We start from the raw sequence: 20986 nt of genomic DNA, 5'->3' as shown, positions 1-20986 counted from the left end.
TCTTCCTTGAAACAATTCATTCTAAGGGAGGAAATTAATTCATTCGGTGTTTTACTGTGTTGCCAAATGTTTCTGAGAAAATATGTATTCTGTCTTTGAAATTTTTATGCTTATAGTCATCTCTAAGTAGTGAAGAATATATGCTGAAGATGTTTAGGAACAAAGAGACACTTTGTTGAATCCTTTATAAATCATGGTTTTTAGCAAATGACCTAGTTACTATACCAAATTGAAATTTATTGTTTCTTACTGTTTTTCCATGCATTTAGCAGTGGATTTTTTTTCTTACCAAAAGTAATATCTTTACATATATTAAATGTTAAGTGAATGTTTTCTTTATTTTGGAAAATTTGTCAAAATATCCCAAGTCTAGAAAACCAATCCCACCTATGAAACATGGAATTGAGAATTTGTAAAGTGAGGGAAGCCTGGCCGGCTCAGTTGATAGAGCATACAGCTATTGATCTTGGGATCATGAGTTCAAGCCCCACATTGGGCATAAAGATTATTTTTAAAAAAGGGGGGGAAATTTGTATAGTGAGACTTCTTTACTAATATTAAAACATGATGGAAATGGAGTCACACTAAACTTCCACGTCCACATAGTATTACACCTGACTTTTTGTGGTCAATTAGTTTAAATTGGCAATTTGAAATTCTTTGGTAATGCTTAGAAAACAGTATAAAAGTGCCTCAGTTTTTAAAAATAGGTGACAGAAGGCGCTTCTTCACCTTTGTATTCTTTAATTCAAAATGAGTCAAATATGAAGAACTACATAACAAATCTCTAAAAACAGTTGGCTATTTTAATTATTGAAGACTGAATCAAGTTATGAAACAGATTTTTTTTTTAAGGTATTATTTATTTGAGAGAGAGAGAACTCACAAGAGAGAGGGAATGAGCAGGGGAGAGGGGCAGAGGGAGAGGAAGAAGCAGACTCCCCGCTGAGCCCAATACGGGGTTCGATCCCAGGACCCTGGGATCACACCTGAGCCGAAGGCAGACACTTAACCAACTTAGCCACCCAGGCACACCCACTATGAAACAAATTTTAAAGCCAAGAATAAATACTACTAAAAACTATCAACTTTTATTTTAAAAAACCTATATTGAACCCTTTTTAAATCTTGATTTGATTTAGGAATTAGATGATTGTGAACTAGCCTCAGGATCTTGATTGTGGCTTCATAGTTGTCAGTGTAAGTGTGAGAACTGCATAAACTTGAAGTACTTTTACAGGGATTTTAACCATTTTGAATCCTTTCTAGAGCATTAAAGATTTCTTTAAAAGTTTGCTCTTTGCCAAAAGTAATTCAGATAAAAAGATTCATTGAAAAGTGACTTGAGAAAAAAATTGGCACGTTTTATTTGTGTAGCTTAACTCCTTTTTGTTGGTCACAGTCCCATACTGATTATAGTGATAATGAGTCCCTGCAGCCCGGAAATGAAAGAAAACATGAAAAATTGGGTTTAATAGTTTCAATGGCATATTGATTTCATATGATAAAATTTTAGAACGATATTTGTCTTTGGATAATCTAAGGGAATATTAAACAGAAAATGCCAAACTTAAATATATTTTACAGATTTTTAAATGGGATAAGTATACACATTGAGATTGATTAGCACTTTTAGGCATTAGAAACTTGTAATGTTTGTTTGCTCGAATGAAGCATAAAGATAAATGGATTTGATAGCATGTTATCTAAGAGGCTAATGAAAGGGCTGTGATACAGCGAGATAGGCCAGGCTGGGAGTAAGATTAGGTACACTAGAATGAGAGCCAGATGGAGGAGTAGGAAAGGAGCGTTCTAAGGTTTGCAGTTTATATTAATTTCTTTTTCTTAAAAGAATGTATTAAAAATAGAAATTAAAGATAGGTTCATCATTGCTAAGATGTTTCCTATTTGTAATCTGATGTGTTCGGGGGTTTTTCCTTAGCTATGAACAAAAAAATAGCTTTTGGGTAGCATTTTCTATACAGTAGGCTAATGTGATAAGAGTTTTCTATATTTTACCTATTTAAAAAAAATCTAAGTGCTTTTGAAATGAATTGTAAAAATAGAATAGTAAAATACATCAATGGTAGAGTGAATGTAGTTTGTTGGAAATTTTTTTCTCTCGTAAGACACCAAGTTATTAACCACATTATCCATTTATAGGCTAGACAAATGGCTGCTGTTCTCCTAAGACGTCTTTTGTCCTCTGCATTTGATGAAGTCTATCCAACTCTTCCTTCTGATGTTCAGACTGCCATCAAGAGTGAACTACTGATGATTATTCAAATGGAAACCCAGTCTAGCATGAGGAAAAAAATTTGTGATATTGCTGCAGAGCTGGCCAGGAATTTAATAGGTGTGTATGCAGATACATTCATTATTATGTTATAGAAGAAAATGAGTATATCCTTTTTTTAAGTGGGGTCTTCTCAAAGGAAGATTCGCAATTACCTGAGTACCATTTATTCTGTTCGAATTGAGAGTGATTATGGATTCTGCATTTAGAGCCAAAAATTACAGATGTTTGTGGAGTATAGTCATAATACCTGTTGATCTTCAGAATGTCTGTTTGGAGAAGTAATTTTGTAGTTTACTTAAAAATTGTCAGTTTTATTTCCTCCTTAATCTGTAAAGCTTTGAAAGCACAGTGTAATTTACAGCCTACTTTGTAGATTAAACTTGCCAGCAGAAGTAAAAATCAGTGGACTCCAGGAGCTTTTGCTATTACATTTGTGTATTAGTAAATTATGGACATAGGCTATTATACCACTATACCATATACTTTATGAAATACCCCCAAAATATTTTTAAACAATGAAATAAAAGGAAAATCTCTAAAAATGCATTTTGCCAACAATCAAAACCCTTTTTGGTCACACTAAAAAATACTAAGTAATTGAATATGCTTTGTTATTTTTTTTTTGACAGATTCAGATATAATTTTTTTTTTAAGATTTATTTAGGGGCACCTGGGGGGCTCAGCCGTTAAGTGTCTGCCTTCGGCTTAGGTCATGATCCCAGGGTCCTGGGATTGAGCCCCGCATTGGGCTCCCCACTCCGCAGGAAGCCTGCTTCTCCCTCCCGCTCCCCCTGCTTGTGTTCCCTCTCTCGCTTTGTCTCTCTCTGTCAAATAAATAAAATCTTTAAAAAAAAAATTTTGTTTATTAGACAGAGAGTCGGGGAGGAGGGGAAAAGGGAGAGGGGAGCGGGAATCTTAAGCACACTCTGCACTGAGCATAGAGCCCAGCACAGGGCTCAATTTCACTACCTGAGCTGAAACCAAGAGACGCTTAACCGACTGCACCACCCAGCCATCCCATTCATAGATATGATTTTAAACTGAGTTCATATTAGGCAGCATTTTTAAAGGTTGAAAAGGATGCCTCACTAAGATAAGGGCTAAATGGGAGAATATTGTTGGTGTGCTTATTAGTAAATCATGACACTAATTTTTTTTTTAATTTAATACTTAGTTAACATACAATGTAGTATTGATTTCAGGAGTAAATTTAGTGATTCATCACTTAAATACAACACCTAGTGCTTAGTTAACATATAATGTAGTGTTGGTTTCAGGAGTAAACTTAGTGATTCATCACTTAAATACAACACCTAGTGCTCTCCTTAATACCCATCCCGCATCTAGCCTATACCCAGCCCACCTCCCCTCCAGCAACCCTCGGTTTGTTCTCTATAGCTAAGAGTCTCTGTGGTTTGCCTCCTTCTGTTTTTATCTTATTTTTTCTTCCTTTCTCTTGTGTTTATCTGTTTTATTTCTTAAATTACACATATGAGTGAAATCATAGGGTATTTGTCTCTCTCTGACTTAACTTCAGTTAGCGTTAATACACTGTAGCTCCATCCATTTCATTGCAAGTGGCAAGATATTGTTCTTTTTGATGGCTGAGTAATATTACAGTGTGTGTGTGTACCACATCTTTATCCATTCATCAGTCGGTGGACATTTGGGCTCTTTCCATAATTTGGCTACTGTTGATAGTGCTGCTGTAAACGTTGGGGTGCACATGCCCCTTTGAATGCACTTTTTTGTATCCTTTGGATAAATACCTAGTAGCGTAATTGCTGGGTATTAGGGTATGACACTAATTTTTTAATTTCCACTTCCAATAATGCCGAAATTCTTGTTCAAGTCAGTTGACTGATACCAACCAATTCTTAAAAATATTCCTATACGTTAAATTTTTTACTTTAAGTTCAAAACCCACTGAGGCCTTTAAATTTGAATTTTTAAGTAGCCTAGAAAATCTGTTTTCACATTTTTTTAGGCGTGCAGATAAGATTTTTATAGGTGACCTGTCTAATTCAAAATCACAATAATGGAAAGGTTTCCAAAATGTTTCAAAGTGCTCTCTCCATAGATTTTTTTTTTTTAATCGAGCTTTCATTCTCTCTGACCCCCAAGCAAGATCTTTATGTTTAAAGGGACTGATTAGGGTATTTTTTTATGTCAGCTGGGTAGCACATTTATTTCAGAAAAGTTCAGCAAATATGGAGGGAAATTTTTTTAAAAGAAAAAGTGGATACATAACTCATCTGTAATTTCTACAACTCTTAAAATTCTTTGTGACGGTATGATTGTTGAGTCTTTTAATTGGTACAGATTTGTGTGGTTGCTCATTTTTATTACAAAGTACCGCAAAAATTCTTTATTTTAAAATCTGTTTAAAAATAAACACCTTAGTAGCATGAGTACTGCTCTGGGTCCTGAGATTCCCACTCCTGAGTCTTCTCCAGTTTGAAGGCATATTTAGTGTTTTGGCTTCAAGACCTTGATACCAAATATTAACTTTGCCTACTTTTTAAACTCTTTAATAGCAATAGTATATATAAATAAATAAAATCTTAAAAAAACCCACAAGGGTGCCTGGGTGGCTCAGTCGGTTAAGCGTCTGCCTGAGGCTCAGGTCGTGAGGATCCTGGGATCGAGTCCCACATCGGACTCCCTGCTCAGCAGGGTGTTTGCTTCTCCCTCGGCCCCCCCCCCACTCTCTCTCGCAAAAATAAGTAAAATCTTAAAAAACTCTTTAATAGCAATAGTATAAATAAAAGATTTAACCAATCAAATAGTCATAGTGCTGCCTTTTCTCCAAATGCTATTCCTTAGAAATAACCACTGCCGATAACCTGTGCTTATGTAACCCAAAAGCACAGTTGCTTTTTACAAGATTAGATTGCCATGTTTATGGGTAAAGAATCTAATTTTATTAGGATTTTTTAAAAATATAGAGCATGTGACATTTTCTACTACTACATACTTTGAGGCTTATGAAATGAAAAGATTCACCCTTCATTTTTTTGAAGTTTTGATTTACACACTTTGTGCCTGGATTTCTTTACTTTTAGATGAGGATGGCAACAACCAGTGGCCTGAAGGTTTGAAGTTCCTTTTTGATTCAGTGAGCTCTCAAAATATGGGACTGCGGGAAGCTGCCCTTCACATTTTCTGGTACATTCATTGATCTTATTTTCCTGAAAAATTGAATGTCATGAATGTGCAAAGCACATTTTAATTGATTTGTTTTAGTCTGACTTTTTAGACTTAAATAAGGCCTTTAGATGAGCTTTGTATTTGTGTTGGAAGTAAAATTGAAAAACAAAGCTTTTAATTTTATTTTATAATCCTTTTTTGTATACAAGGGTCCTCTGCAATTTTTTTCTTTCCTTGGTCTTTTATGATTCCATGAAAGACAGTTTCTTCTCCTTTATTTGGAGATTGACACAGTAGTAAATATAAATATATCTTTTAAAAAGCCACTTGAATGATGAAATCTTGAAGAGAGAAAAGGCTGGTGAATCCCCATTGTTTTCTGGGTCTTCTATAACTAAACTTTATAAAAACACAGTATATTAATAAACTCCTGTATATTTATAAGCAAATGGTCTAAGTTTAGAATTACAATTATCTGCATTAAGAAAAATTTTGTCCATGTTACACAGTTCTACAGTAAAAATATAATTGGATTTATAACTTTTCAAGATTGTATACTTTTAAAAATGAGATCTACCTTGAGTATCAGAAGAGGATAAGGGTAGATACTACACCATTTTCTACTTCAGTTGTCAGATGTATCTTAGCTATATTGGTAATCCAGAGTAGAGAATGAATTAATTGAAAGTATTCAGTGTAACTGTTAACCACATTTAAAGTAGAGCAGAATTTGGACTACCTAGATCACTGACCGAGCCTAGGAGCAGATCGTTAGGCAGTACTGTTACTGCAGCTACCATCTGAAACCTTGTACTTGCTTTTGTCCCGTCCTGCACTCCAGGTCACCTTCCTAAGGAGACAGAGTGATAAGGATAAAGCATAGGGCTGGGATTGGCTGCTGAGTAATGTGTGTGCGCACCTGGATTGCCCCTGCTCCCAGCCTAATCCTCTCTGCTCTGTTTGTTGCATTCGCCGAACCCCAAAAGAGGATTGCTTGGAGGATGGGTAGATGATGTTCAGCCTTCAAGGTTAATGCACACTTGGGTCAGGCTGATGTTTAAGGTTAGATTAGAGCGCTAGATGTTCTAGCTGACGCTTTACTAAAATATGTCATTTTGAATCTTTTTTAGGAATTTTCCTGGAATTTTTGGGAACCAACAGCAGCACTATTTAGATGTTATCAAACGGATGTTAGTTCAGTGTATGCAAGATCAGGAACATCCATCGGTAAATAATTTCAGTGCCATTAATATTAACACCTAATTTAATATAACATTTAACTTGTGAAAGAAATTTATGTATTTTGGAGCTTGTCTTTAGTTTTAATACTTTAAATACTGGTTTTGCTGATGAAGAAAATTTTCATCTTAAATCTTGAACCTGCATCCATCAGAAATCGGGCCTGGTTAGTACTTGGATGGGAGAAATTTCTCATGTTTGACATATTTTACTGTCTTCATTTTAGATCAGGACATTATCTGCTAGAGCGACAGCTGCATTTATACTTGCAAATGAGCATAACGTTGCTCTATTCAAACATTTTGCAGACTTGTTACCCGGATTCTTACAGGTAAGAAAACAGTATAAAATAAGTGATAATTATATCTTTATTGGTTTTCTGTAGTTGAAAATCTCATTTGAGTTTTCTAGTGGCAACAGAAATAGCATATCTGTTGCCTACTGTGTGCTGGCATTAGATGCCAGGGATTCAGCAGTGCACAAAACATGCAAATCTCTGTCCCCATTGAACTTAGATCTCTTGCCCTTCATAGACTCTTAGTCTCTTAAAATATTTAGGGTTTCAAAATTTTTCTATAACGTAAATGATGAAAGCATTTTATGGCTATTATTGAATATGTTATCACGTAGGTTATTGCCATACAATCAACCAAATAACCTATGAAGTGTAATGCCCATTTTACATAAGGAGAAATTAAAGAGGGTGGGATAAGAAACTTGGCCAAGAGCACAGTGTTGGTAAGAGACGGAAACATGATTCAAACTCAGATTGGGCCAGTAGTCCTTATTCTTAAGCCCAGGGCTTGTAATGGTTTATACTGTGAAGTGACTAGTTTATGGTTAATTGTCACTATTGAACCCTAAGGGTGTTACTATTTTAAGGTTACCTTCTGCCTCATTCAGAAAGTAAAATAAGATTGGGTAAGTTAGAGCAACTTGTTAGACCCACATTTTGTAATAACTGCATATTCTATTTTGAATTGCATGGGTAACATGCTTATGGACACATACAACTTTTACAAATAAAAATATATTGCCCTAAGTTAACACAAAGAAGAAATAAAAAGAAAACTAAACTGTAAAACGGCATGCTTTCCAATTTATAAATGGTAGGGCATGACTGCAACGAAAAATAGACTAGGTGATTTTTAAGTGACTTATACAAACACGGTAGCTAAACGTGTGGACTGATATCATTGGCAAGGCAAACACCAGGAATGCTGTTAGTATTGATGATTTGATTTCCAGAAATGGTAAAGATCTGGACAAAACAAAGTATGTATTCATTCTTTTTTTTTCCCCCCAAATGTGTGTGTGTGTGTCTATGTGTGCGCGCGCGCGCGCATGCTTTGTGCAGTTTTTTTAAAAATTTTATTTTATTATGTTAATCGCCATACATACATTACATCAGTTTTTGATGCGGTGTTCCATGATTCATTGTTTGCGTATAACACCCAGAGCTCCATTCAATACGTGCCCTCTTTAATACCCATCAGCAGGCTAACCCATCCCCCCACCCCCTCCCCTCTAGAACCCTCAGTTTGTTTCTCAGAGTCCATAGTCTCTCATGGTTTGTCTCCCCCTCCGAATCCCCCCCCTTCATTTTTCTCTTCCTACTATCTTTTTTTTTTTTTTTTTTTTTTAACATATACAGTATATACATTTGGGGGCAGGGGGAGTCCTAGTACATTAAAACCAGACAAAAAATAATTTATGAGTTAGGTTTTAGGTTCAGATCATTATAAATGAGTTTTTCATTTTTAGAAGTATCTGACTTTTACGATCATGTGAGATGCATGATAAGGTCATAGGAGTTCCTCAGAAGCATTTGCGTCACAGATGCAGGACATGTAGGAACCCTGACTTTTGCCCTTCCTCGGTCATTGTGACAACCAAAAAATCTTCTGGGAGAAATAGTGTCCCCGTTGAGAACCACTGGGTTAGAGAGGATTTGGAAGAGCTAAAACTGAAAAGTCCTATGTGAATTCTGCATGTTTCAGGTTAATTTTGCAGGATTTAGTAGAAACTTTTCTCCCTATGCTGTCAAGCTGAAAAGATGGTTTAGGTCAGTGACAAACACGAACTTTTCCATTCTATCATTTTAGTAGGTTATTACCTAAAAATTTTGTGAGGTACTCACTGCTTAAGTGTGATTTTTCTTCCCCTGAATTTAAAGTAAGTTAAAATGTTAGTCAAAACTTCTAGGAGTTGTCACTCTGAAATAGGCAATGGTAGATGCAAAATGTACACTTAAATACCACAATGAGCTAACTTGATGTCAAAGAGAAATAAATTGAGTAATAATGGACACTTTTTTTTTTTTTAATTTTACTTATTTGTCAGAGAGAGCACAAGCAGGGTGAGCAGCAGGCAGAGGGAGAAGCGGGCTCCCCGCTGAGCGGGGAGCCCGACGTGGGACTCGATCCCAGGACCCTGGATCATGACCTGAGCTGAAGGCAGAGATGCTTAATGACTGAGCCACCCAGGTGTCCCTGGACACTTTAAATGTATCATAGGGTCTAGTATTTACTGCATGTCTGAAAAAGACAAGGATACGGATATTGGAAGGACAGAGGAAAGGGATTCCTTCTGGTTATGAAAAGAATTCCTTGACAGCCTTAAGTTTGTTGTGCTGGTTACTGTAATTCTGACTTAGATTTAAATCTTTGTATGTTTCTAGTGAATATTAGTCAAAAGGAAGGTATACATGTGGCTATGAGATTTTCTGTTCTGTAGATTGATAAGTTATTTAGTAAAAAATACTCTTCGATAATATTGTTCTGTTGTCTGCCTCTTAATGTTTTGACAGTGAGGCATCACATCTATAAAGTGACTCTTGAACATAGACCTTTTTTCTTTTCTCTTTCATTTTTTCCAGGCTGTGAATGACTCGTGCTACCAGAATGACGATTCAGTCCTAAAATCCCTTGTTGAGATTGCGGATACAGTTCCAAAGTATTTGCGTCCTCACTTAGAAGCTACTTTACAGCTAAGTCTAAAGGTAAATTCGGCATTTCGGTAAATGTCCTGTTTATTCTTTTCAGTGAATAATCTACACTACTAACTATGTACAAATACATCTTCTCTGTAGTTGTGTGGAGACACCAGCCTCAACAATATGCAGCGCCAGCTTGCCCTTGAAGTCATCGTGACCCTCTCTGAGACCGCGGCTGCCATGTTACGAAAACATACCAACATCGTTGCACAAACTAGTAAGTCAAAGGTCTTTAAATAATTTGTGTTAAAAGTGGAAAAATTGTTGGATGAACTTGCTGAGAATTGCGTAAGCTCAGATTTGTTGAGAATATAATGAATGTTCTTTTACAGGCAGATGAATGTGGAGAAATGTATCTCTGTACGTATTTATGTGCATGGACCCAACATGGTAGCTATGCCGCAGATATTCTGAAATCCCACAGTTGTAGGCATGACTTGTGATACCTGGAAATAAATCAAAAGATGCAGAAGATTTTTATGGGGGAAATCGGGTAACATGTTGAAAGACTGATAGAAGAACTAAATATCAGTTCTCCTCAATCTATAAACTTAATACAATTTCAGTCAAAATCCCAATAGAGTTGGTCATAAGGTTGATCCTAAAATTCATGTAAAATAACATAGGACCCAAAGTAGCAAAGACAATTTTGACAAGCAAAGTGGAGATCTGGCCTTCTCAGCTGTGAAGATTTAGAAATTGTTGGTGGTAAAGGTGTGGACAAATGGATCGTAGGAAACAGAGGGATCTATGAGCAGATCCACTCACATGGAAACAAAGCTGACTTTAAAACACACATGTTCGTCCAAAGTTCATTTCCGTGGCAAAAATCTGTCCCAACCTCAGATACCCTATAAAAACCAATTTGGGGTTGATTAAACACCTAATTTTTAAAAGTGAAGCCTGAGAGTAGAGAAAGATTTTTTTTTAAGACTGACTCACAAACCATAGATGCAAACATTGCTAAATTTGCAAATACTAAGACAATTTTTTGACCAAATATACCATAAGTGAAATTAAAAGATAAGCTGCAGGCTGGGAGAAAACAGCTACAGTGCGCACAATCAGCAAGCTCAGGTCTGTAGAGGAAACAGGCAACAGCTAGGAGCTGGAAATTCACAAGGGAGGAATCAGAAGGAGCTGATGAGGGCTGCTCAACGTCAGTAAACACCAGTGCAGTTGTGGAATAGAGTTGCCATAAAGTTCAACAGTTAACCAGGTTTTGGTGAAAGGTGTGAAGCAGAGGACTCATACAGCTTCAGGGCATTTCACACATGGTCGAGAAGTAAGACAGGTCTGTCTTCAAACTTCCTGGAGCAGTGCACGTTTATGCATCCACTATGCAGAACAGTTAGTCTTTCTTAGTAATATTGAAGATGCTTGTAACAATTTCATGCCCTGAACTCAAACCTGTCAAGGATATGTGGGTAGGAATCTCATCAAAGGAAATTTTGTAATAGGGAGAAAATTAGAAACAACTAAATGTCCCATCAGTAGAATAGTGCGTTTACGTAATAGAATGCTGTGGAGTAATTAAGTTGAAATTCATGTGTGTTGAGAAGAAAGCAAATTGCCAAAGGATACATGTGTAGTATGGTACCATTTATTGTGTAAAAATTAAAATCTTAATATAGTACTGTATTTTGTATACAGAGAAATCTGTAGTTCAAGTATAAAAACACTTGGGAATAAAAAGCATCGATTTTATGCAGTGCTCACCTCTGATGAGTAAAGGAGAGCACATAATAGGATCTGGGAAGTTTGACTTTTATCTTTAATGTTACTTACACAGAACAAGATCTAAAGCGAATATGGCAAAAAGGTTAAAATTTTAACAAACCAGATGTTGGGGGCACAGGCAAATAATTTTTCTGTCTTAGAGGCAAAGTAAATCCTTTGTTTTTTACTTCTTAAAATTCTTGTTAATAAATGGTAATATTGATAAAAAGCCACAGTATGCAGGTATGAAGTGATGATTTGCTTTAGTTCCTCAGATGTTAGCAATGATGGTTGACCTTGAAGAGGATGAGGACTGGGCAAATGCAGATGAGCTGGAAGATGATGACTTTGACAGGTAATCACGCATGCCAGACATTTTGTTGGAGGCTTCCTTGGCAGAATGGCATGAGCTCGGGTGGCAGCGAGAGTTTGGGATTCTAGGGCCTGTCTCTCTCCACTGTATTATGTAATCTAAAGTTAAACTTCTAAGTTTGGAAACTGGGACACCTTGGCTTTCTTTCGTTTTTTTGTGTTTTTTTTTTTAAGATTTTATTTTTTTGAGAGAGAAAGTACAAGAGCGGGGAGAGTCAGAGGGAGAAGCAGACTCTCCAGTGAGCAGGGAGCCTGATGCAGGACTCTATCCTGGGACTCCGGGATCACGACCTGAGCTGAAAGCGGACGCTTAACCGACTGAGCCACCCAGGCACCTGACACTGGCTTTCTGTGTCAAATTTTTTTAAATAATTTATTTTTAATAGATACCTTTTCTACTCCATTTTACTCTAAATTTTCAAGATTTTTTTAGTATGAGTATTTTAAAATATGTATAAAACTTTATTGTGAAAAATTCCTTTATATGCATAGACCTCACTTAAAATAGTTGTTTCCACACAGTTCCCTGCAAAATGCCCTGTTTTCCCAATTTCACACAAGTTAACCTTAGACTAGAGAGGAGACAGTGGTGGCGAGATTTGTACTCTAGGGTAGAGTGACACTGGAGCTACTTTTTAACTTAGACTCGGGACACCCTCATGTACAGAGATTCCTATTGCCGACTCCACCAGAATCTAAATCTCTGTCCAGTGGTGTTGATGGCCTCTTCTTACATGCATATGAGACGCAGCACTTCAGAGCTCTGTTATCTTCATGGATTCTTTCAGTGGTCCTAAAGGTATATTCTTAGGTAGATTCAGGAATGGAGAGGGGGTTTGATTGATTTGTCCAGGTTTCATAGACTGAGCTTTAATGCCATTTCTCTTACTCTTCCCAGTGCATTATACTACTCCCTTTCTTAAAGAGAACCAAAAGTATTCCCCTGAAAGACTGGTAGTCAGTATAAGCTGCTATAACAGGTATTAGGTAAAATTAAAGACATTTTGACTTACAGAATATACAGTGTGTTTTGCAGCTTAGTCCCATTATTAAAAGTGACTACTCTGGCTTAAATGCCGTATATGAAAGTAATCCTTCACTGGAAATTACTTAATAGGGCTGAAGGGAAGACCACGCACAGATTGGGTTTCCTTTCCCTGGTTCATTTACTATAATGTGCTGCTCCCTGACTTTTAATTTTCCCTGTACAAGGCACTTAATTTATATGACTTAGGAAGCTATTTTTCTCTGGGCTAGATGAATAAAATTTTTTAATCTGTGAGTAAATAGGTCTTAAGTATATTTTCAAGATGAGTTTGAATATATTCTAAAGATCATTTACAGCTTCCTCTTTATAGTCTCCTCCTGACAGTTTGAGATGATGCACATGCACATGAGACACTCACTACTAATGTTGCAGTTCAAAGACAGTGCAAAAGGCTCTTATGGCCAGGTTTCTTCCGTTTTCAGTGAAAACACTAGAATCGAGTTTCACCTGTACACAATTTGTGGCAATGCAGTTTGCACCCCTTTAAAAGTAAATAAGCTCACAGCAAGGAAGACATCCTCCAGAGTCTCAGCATGGCTTTCAATTTTCTGTGTTTTGTCCATTGAGGAGTTTGAAGGGTGTGTGTCCAGGAAATGAGATAACACAGCTCTCCTAAACACTCTCCTCCTACCTCTGAGTCTTGAAAGCATCAAAGCTTGAGTGTTAGCCAGTGAGGGGTGTATGCAGGGAGAGGGAGAGAAAGAACAAAGTCTTGAAAATTAGGATTGAGACATAGGACTTTTTACACCATGGTGAATGAATTATGAAAATGTTATGTACCTTTTCTTTAACTCTGGATTTTTAACCCATAACTGCATACATTCGGAAGACTGCTTGAATTGGTCTTTCTCAACCTTAGTTTAATGTGATAATGTGTTTAGATGTACATGTGTACAATGAACTGTTCTTGTGTCTGTTGAAAGAAGTGAATCCATTCTCTGGTCTGTGTGCAGCAATGCGGTTGCTGGGGAGAGCGCCCTGGACCGAATGGCATGTGGACTTGGTGGGAAGCTGGTGCTGCCAATGATCAAGGAACACATCATGCAGATGCTCCAAAATCGTAAGCCAGATCTCACTCAAATGCTAGAGTAGTGTGTGGCTTTCTAAATCCTAAACTCTGACAGGCGCTTAGATTGATTCTTTCTTCGCCTTTTTTATCCTGTGTTTAGCCCAATTTTTATATTATACTGATGAAATCCTGTTGAGTCCTCTTTGGAACCATTCAGTCTTACGCTAAAGAATGTTTTTCCTCACTACTGCAAATGTTCGATTCCCTCTCTGGAATTGGCTTCGACGCATAGGAAAAAGTTGTAATTCCAAGGAAAAACTATAGATTTTCTCCCTAGCCAGAAATATGTAGGTTTTAATTTTTAAATAAGACATCATTATTTAATGTTTATAAAATATTAGCATATTTGAGTCATATCATCTTCCTTTATCTACTACCTTTTGTTTTTAAAAATGTATAATCAGAAGAAAAGCCACCTCTCTATTTCTGCTATTGTTTCCATAGCAAATATTTGGTCATCTGTCAGCCTCTGTACCTGTAATTTATATCAATATCAAAAATTGTATAGATGTTATATTTTTGCCTTTTTTTTTAAGATGTTATTTTTACATAATCTCTATACCCAGTGTGGAGTGCCAGTTCACAATCTCAAGATCAAGAGTCACATGCTCCACCAACTGAGTGGAGCCCCTTATTTTTGTCTTTTTAATTACAGAGTTAAGGTGCTTAACTTTTTTAAAAAATTCAAATACAGAAATGTAAAAACTAAAAGTCCCTTAACTTAGATTTAGAGATGGCCACTGTTAATAGGTCTCTGAGACTTTTCTCTGACCTCCGTTGTGCATACATGCAGTTTAAAAAAAAAAAATGTGAACATACCATATGGACACACCATACTTACTTTAAGCTTTTATCCCAGGATGTATCGTATCACTATATAATAGCTCCCCCTCATTTTTTTAACAACCACGTAGCCTTCTACAATACCCCATTAAATGTTAATAGTTTTTGTTGATTACAAATAATGTTAATGCATACACTCTTCTACAGAAATCCTGGCCTACTTGTATGGATGTTTGTATCTATAGGGTACATTACATACAAGAGACACACTTGAGGGTCAGACCATTGATTCAGCATCTTTAAGTAGTAAAACAGAGTTGTAACAAAATACCAGCTGCAAATAAAGTGAACCATTGAGAACTGGAGGCCTTATGCAATTTACCTAATTCTTTCTTACCCTATATAAGATTCTTCTCCTGAAGAGGCATGGCCCAAAACCATTATCCCTTTTTAATGATGTGATTGTATATCTGGGTCTTGAATAATTGTCTTCCCCTTTTTTTCCCTCCTAAATTTCTTGACTTTTTTTTTCCCCTCAAAGGGATGGAGACAGCATCAAAGATTGCTTAAGTTATAAGAGCTGCTAGAACGTATTTAGCTTTTCCATTTTTTAAAATGAAGAAAGTAGCCCAGAGGCCATAAAAGATGGCACAAAATCACCCAGCTGCCGCTGTTTCACCCTTGGCTCACACTATTCTTCAAATCAGTGTGGATGTGATTGTGATTTGTAGTTCAAGAATTTGGATTTTAAATTTCTGCTACAACTTACTAGCTGGATGCTGAAGGCTTTATATATATGGCAATGAACTCTTAATAAGATTTGTGACTGTTAACTGTATGGCTTTGAGCAAGTGTTTTGCACCTTAATTTCCTCATCTGTAAAAGAGGAAAAAATGATGCAGAGATTTATTTCATGTGTGCAAAAGTGCTTCAGCAACAGCAAACACTATGTATCTCCTAGTAACTTAACATGCACCCCACTTTATTTTTAAAGATAGTTTTACTGATTTTGCTTTAAATAATAAAAAGCACATTTTAAAGGAGAAAAACCATTTCCAAATCCCCATACCAAAGCATCACATTCTGCTGAACATACTTTTCAGGAACTCTGCCTGTTGGAGATGTGTAGGCATATCTTTTTTTTATTCCCGGAACCAAATATGAACATCTTTAGTATTTATTGCATCTCTTCTTTAAGTTAGTAAATTCAGTGTGCAGAAATTAGCATCTTATTTACCGGTTTCCTAGGATGATGATTCCTCAGTTGAAAATTTTTGGCTTCCTGGTCTATTAATTGAAACACATTAAAAGTGAATATTTTAGTAAGGTTTTAATTAACAGCAAAATTAGGAATTTTTCAGAAATTCTTTAAAGTAGAATTAGTCACAACAGAGTTCATCTTTATGTGGGTTTTGGACTCCCCAAAGTGAACAGTTAAGTTCAGCCTTTCCTACAACTTTACTTAACCCTTATGCCAGCGGTTCTCAAACATTCTGTTCTCAAGACCCCTTTACAGTCTTAAAACTACTGAAGACCCCAGAGTGCTTTTGTTTATGTGGGTTATATTAATGTTTATACCATTAGAAATGAAAATAAATGTTTAAAATATGCTCTTAAAGATAATAATAAACCCATTACACATTCATTACACATTAACAAAAAATAACATTTTTCATGAAGAATGACTCCAAAACAAAAACGTGAGAAGAATGTCTTACGCATTTTTTTAGATATCTTAGCTGAGTTCCTATTTCTGCTTCTTCATTCAGTCTCATGGGATTTTACACGTGTTGTAATCCTCGGAGTACTCCACTGGAGCCTCAGAATGAGAGTGAAAGAATATTATCAGGCGAATAATTTTGATTCAGAGAATCCCAGGGTTCTTGGGCCCCACCTTGAGAACTGTTGCTTTACACAGATCCTAGCTTCCTATATTTATGTATCTCTTGTTTTGTGCCACAAGTTAGGTGAAACACCTTAGAGGGAACAATAATGTAGTAAATATAAATATTTAGAAATGAGAGGGAATTATATAGTAGAATATGGGAAGGTTCAGTAAAATAAATATTGCTTAGCTAATATTCTATTAGTCTAAAATCACATAGCCTTTAGTAATAGAATACAAATAAAGTTCAACTATCTTCATTTACCATATTGTTAAATAAAAATTCTTTAAAAGCAGCATCTTTCCTCCATGGCTTTTTTTTTTCTCTTTAAAGAAATGTGACTGGGGCACCTGGCTGGCTCAACCAGTAGAGCATGTGACTCTTGGTCTTGGGGTTATGAGTTCAAGCCCCATGTTGGGTGTGGAGATTGCTTTAAATAAATAAAATGATAAAATGTGGCCGTGGATGGAGATCAGTGAATCTTTTTTTTTTTTTAAAGATTATTTATTTGAGAGAGCAAGAAAGAGAGAGAGAGAGAGTACATGAGAGGGGGGAGGGTTAGAGGGAGAAGCAGGCTCCTCGCTGAGCAGGGAGCCCCATGTGGGACTCGATCCCGGGACTCCAGGATCATGACCTGAGCCGAAGGCAGTCGCTCAACCAACTGAGCCACCCAGGCTCCCGAGATCAGTGAATATTTATTCAATAAATAGCAGTGTGTGACACAAAATCCAGATATTTGTTGCTTACAGTAAATCTTAGGGGGAAAGCCTTATTTTCAGTAGTTGGTATAAATACTAATAAGCTCTTTGCTTCCATATTGCCTTTTAACTACTTTTAGAATAGAAATGCTCATGTGATATAACCGTCACTTAATGAAATAGTCCCAGTCAGGCACTTTTTTCTGTTCATTTTTCTAATTAGTGTATAAAAATATTTTGATAGTCTTTTCCAAATAAAGAAAACTTTGTTTTATGCTTCTGACTACCAGAGTGCATGTTTGTACTGGTTAATTGCTCCTTTCATGTGTAATTCTTTTTTCTAGCTGACTGGAAATACCGGCATGCAGGATTAATGGCCTTATCTGCCATTGGTGAAGGATGCCACCAGCAGATGGAAGGAATTTTAAATGAGATAGTAAATTTTGTTTTGCTTTTTCTTCAGGATCCTGTAAGTACCAGTAAATACCTGACTCATAGTTATTACCATAGTTTCACATGGGAACCCACTGCCTTTACTTATACAAAGTAACCTATTCCAGCATCCAAGAGTAAGGTATGCAGCCTGTAATGCCGTGGGACAGATGGCTACAGATTTTGCACCTGGTTTCCAAAAGAAATTTCATGAGAAGGTAAGTAACAAGGCCCCAAACACTCAAATCAGACTTTTAAGAAGAGGGGTGGCATTTTATGTGTATACTTTGAAATGTGGCATTTCAAAATGTGTGCTTATCTGTTTCATTTCACAGGTGATTGCAGCCCTGCTGCAGACCATGGAAGACCAAGGCAATCAGCGAGTGCAGGCCCACGCCGCTGCCGCTCTTATTAACTTCACTGAGGACTGTCCCAAGTCACTACTTATCCCATATTTAGACAATCTGGTGAAACATCTGCATTCCATCATGGTACTTAAACTTCAAGAGGTAAGTTTCTAGGTCTTCCAGCTCCTTATCTAGAGATTAACATAGGTTAATTTGTTGAGTAAGACCTGGAAAAAGAGAAACTTTTCGGCATGGCCATAAAGAATAGAAAGTTAGGTTCAGCTATTTGAAGTAATTCAGTCTTGACGAGAGAATAGGCCAATATTGGAATTGGGGAAGAAGATAGAGCCTAAAGGTTAGGTAAAATCAGTATTTGAAGTGCCTTGAAAACAAGGCAATTATTTTGAATTCTGATTTATGTAAATTGGAAGAACTATTTTGTTCTTAACTGCTGCAAGAAATCATGATAATGTGATTGCAGGAAATTAGCGTGGTGGCATTGTGAGGCGTAAACAAAAAGGGAGAAGATTTAAGTCAAGACTCAGAAGATTATTTATTGCTCAGAGAGCTTGGGTGGAAATTGGGGAAGATGATTCTAAAAGTCATTTCTCCTTTCTGCTGGTTTGAATTTAAAAAGAAGTAGTAAAAAATGTTGACTATTCTTCTCACCTGGATGACAGAAGTAGAGAGATGAGAAAAAAATACCCTTTTTGCTTTAAATATGTTGGATTTCAAACAAGGCCTGGCTATCCAGACAGAAGAAAGTTTATAGTTATAGCTTAAATAAGAGGTGCGGCCTAAAAACATTTTGCTGAACAATGTTTAGTACAGCAGTGTGTGAGAAAGAGGTTGCAGGTGAGAAAGGTAAAGATTCAGGCTTAGTTTGTTGTCAGATACAATGAAAATGCTATAAAAAGGACAAATAAAAGCCTTTTTAAGCGATTATATTTAACAGTCATAAAGTTACTGTCAATTGCTGTAAAAGTAAAGCCTAATGTTAGAAACTTGGTTCTTTTTCTTTTTTTTTTTTTTAAGATTTATTTATTTGAGATGGGGGAGGGGCAGAAGGAGAGAAAATCTCAAGCCGACCCTCCACTCAGTGCAGAGCCCAACGCTGGGCTCCATCCCAGGACCTTGAGATCGTGACCTGAGCCAGAACCAGGAGTCAGACACTCAATCAACTGAGCCACCCAGGCACCCCTAGAATCTCAGTTCTTGTACATTAATTCATTGTGAACCAGTGACAGTTTGCCTAGCCCTGTTCTAAAGGAGAACAGGGTGGAAGATAAGGTACAGTGTCTCAGGAGGCAAAGAAAGGGGTTTGAAACAGGATGGGTGTTTGGTGTCAGTTGACAGCAGACTAAGAACCTGAAAAAGGAACTTGAGTTAATCTGAAGACAAGAAGTAGACCCAAGTTGAAGGCAGATGAGTCGGTTATTCAGGAATAGATGGATCAAATGTGACTTCACAAGTGGGTTTGGGTAGAGGGTTGAAGTGTAAAGAAAGTTTCTGTTGCATCCCCTTACCCCAGATGGGCAACATGTCAGATTTTTAAAGACTAAAAGAAGGAATTGCTGAGATGGGCTGGGGAAGAGGGTAAGGTATGCGGTCCTCAGGAGCAGTGCAGAGAGAGGGTAGCCAAGGAAGAATGGCATTTCTGGGCGCCTGGGTGGCTCAGTCGGTTAAGCAACGGCCTTCGGCTCAGGTCATGATCCTGGAGTCCCGGGATCGAGTCCCGCATCGGGCTCCCTGCTCGGCGGGGAGTCTGCTGCTCCCTCTGGCCTGCCCCCCTCTCATGTGCTCTCTTTCTCGCAAACAAAATCTTAAAAAAAAAAAAAAACGGCATTTCTCTGAGATCAGAGGTAGGCTCGAGACCTGAAATGTGGAGCCGATGCAGAAGGTAGTAGGGTACCCTCTGAGAGGGGCGGAGGAAGTGGTAGTCCAAGTTAAAGAGCTCTGTGGAGAGTGGCTGGAGTTGATGAGGGGAATGAAAGAAATCTGGAGTACTTACTGGGCCAAGTATTCATATGAAGCCACAGGGATTATAAAATAGTACTACCAGGTGAGGGCATGAGCCCAGCTGCAAGTACCCACTGCTTGTTACCGGCCAGGTCAGAGAACACCACAGGTCTTTGGTGTAGGAGCAATGTGAGCTCATCAGTCTCACCAGATAGTGGGACCATTTGTGAGAGGGCTCTGGCGCCGGTGGTGCTGCTGGTGGGACCTTCCAGGGAGAGGCAGGTTAGAAGACAAAGGGAATTCTCCCCACACGTGCCAGTGTAGCACCAAGTGTACAGTAAGTGGTGGGAGGACGAAGACAGGCACTAAGCTGGGGATACAAAAATTGGAAGAGGAATCAGATTCGTGCTTGAGCACGAGCTGCTCGGAGATGAAGCAGATGTGAGAAAGGAGTGCTTTCTCCTGAGCAAGGAGACCCTCAGTAGTTCCACAGGGGTCCTTTTGTCTGCTCTGGAACCTGCGCTTTGTACTCTGGCTGCTAGACGGTGGTCTCAGCTTGCTGTTGCAGAGAAGCGTTTGAGAACGTGCAGGGGGTGTTTCTTCCAGTTTCTCATTTCCACTACTTAATTTGTGTGTCTTCCTTCTCCTAGTTGATTCAGAAAGGCACCAAGTTAGTGTTGGAACAAGTTGTGACATCTATCGCATCAGTTGCAGATACTGCAGAGGAAAAATTTGTCCCCTACTATGATTTATTTATGCCGTCACTAAAGCACATTGTCGAGAATGCAGTTCAGAAGGAACTCAGACTTCTCAGAGGAAAAACTATTGAGTGCATCAGCCTCATTGGTCTGGCCGTTGGGAAGGAAAAAGTAAGTGATTTTTTGAAGGTTGAATTCAATATATGTAATTTGACTGTGGAGGCATTGAGGGTACTAGAGGGCTTTTTCCCATAAACGGTTTTCTGGATGCTTCATTTTTTTTTCCATCATC

General features: G+C 37.5%; 1 protein-coding gene across 2 annotated transcripts in view; it reads left to right on the top strand.

Moving 5' to 3' along the window:
* IPO5 (importin 5) overlaps positions 1 to 20986 on the top strand; it is a 61844-nt gene that overhangs the window by 23958 nt on the left and 16900 nt on the right. For both annotated transcript variants that reach the window (XM_027589245.1, XM_027589247.2), the window contains 12 exons: positions 2164 to 2356; positions 5365 to 5467; positions 6580 to 6676; positions 6915 to 7019; positions 9567 to 9689; positions 9780 to 9900; positions 11670 to 11757; positions 13776 to 13882; positions 17603 to 17727; positions 17819 to 17908; positions 18026 to 18199; positions 20647 to 20865. In XM_027589245.1, the coding sequence (XP_027445046.1) occupies positions 2164 to 2356; positions 5365 to 5467; positions 6580 to 6676; positions 6915 to 7019; positions 9567 to 9689; positions 9780 to 9900; positions 11670 to 11757; positions 13776 to 13882; positions 17603 to 17727; positions 17819 to 17908; positions 18026 to 18199; positions 20647 to 20865 (1545 nt within the window). The remainder of the gene's footprint in view (positions 1 to 2163; positions 2357 to 5364; positions 5468 to 6579; positions 6677 to 6914; positions 7020 to 9566; positions 9690 to 9779; positions 9901 to 11669; positions 11758 to 13775; positions 13883 to 17602; positions 17728 to 17818; positions 17909 to 18025; positions 18200 to 20646; positions 20866 to 20986) is intronic.

The sequence above is a fragment of the Zalophus californianus genome, chromosome 3 (genome assembly GCF_009762305.2).
Source record: "Zalophus californianus isolate mZalCal1 chromosome 3, mZalCal1.pri.v2, whole genome shotgun sequence".
NCBI classification, from domain to species: domain Eukaryota; kingdom Metazoa; phylum Chordata; class Mammalia; order Carnivora; family Otariidae; genus Zalophus; species Zalophus californianus.
This window is presented reverse-complemented; position numbering and strand designations above follow the sequence as displayed.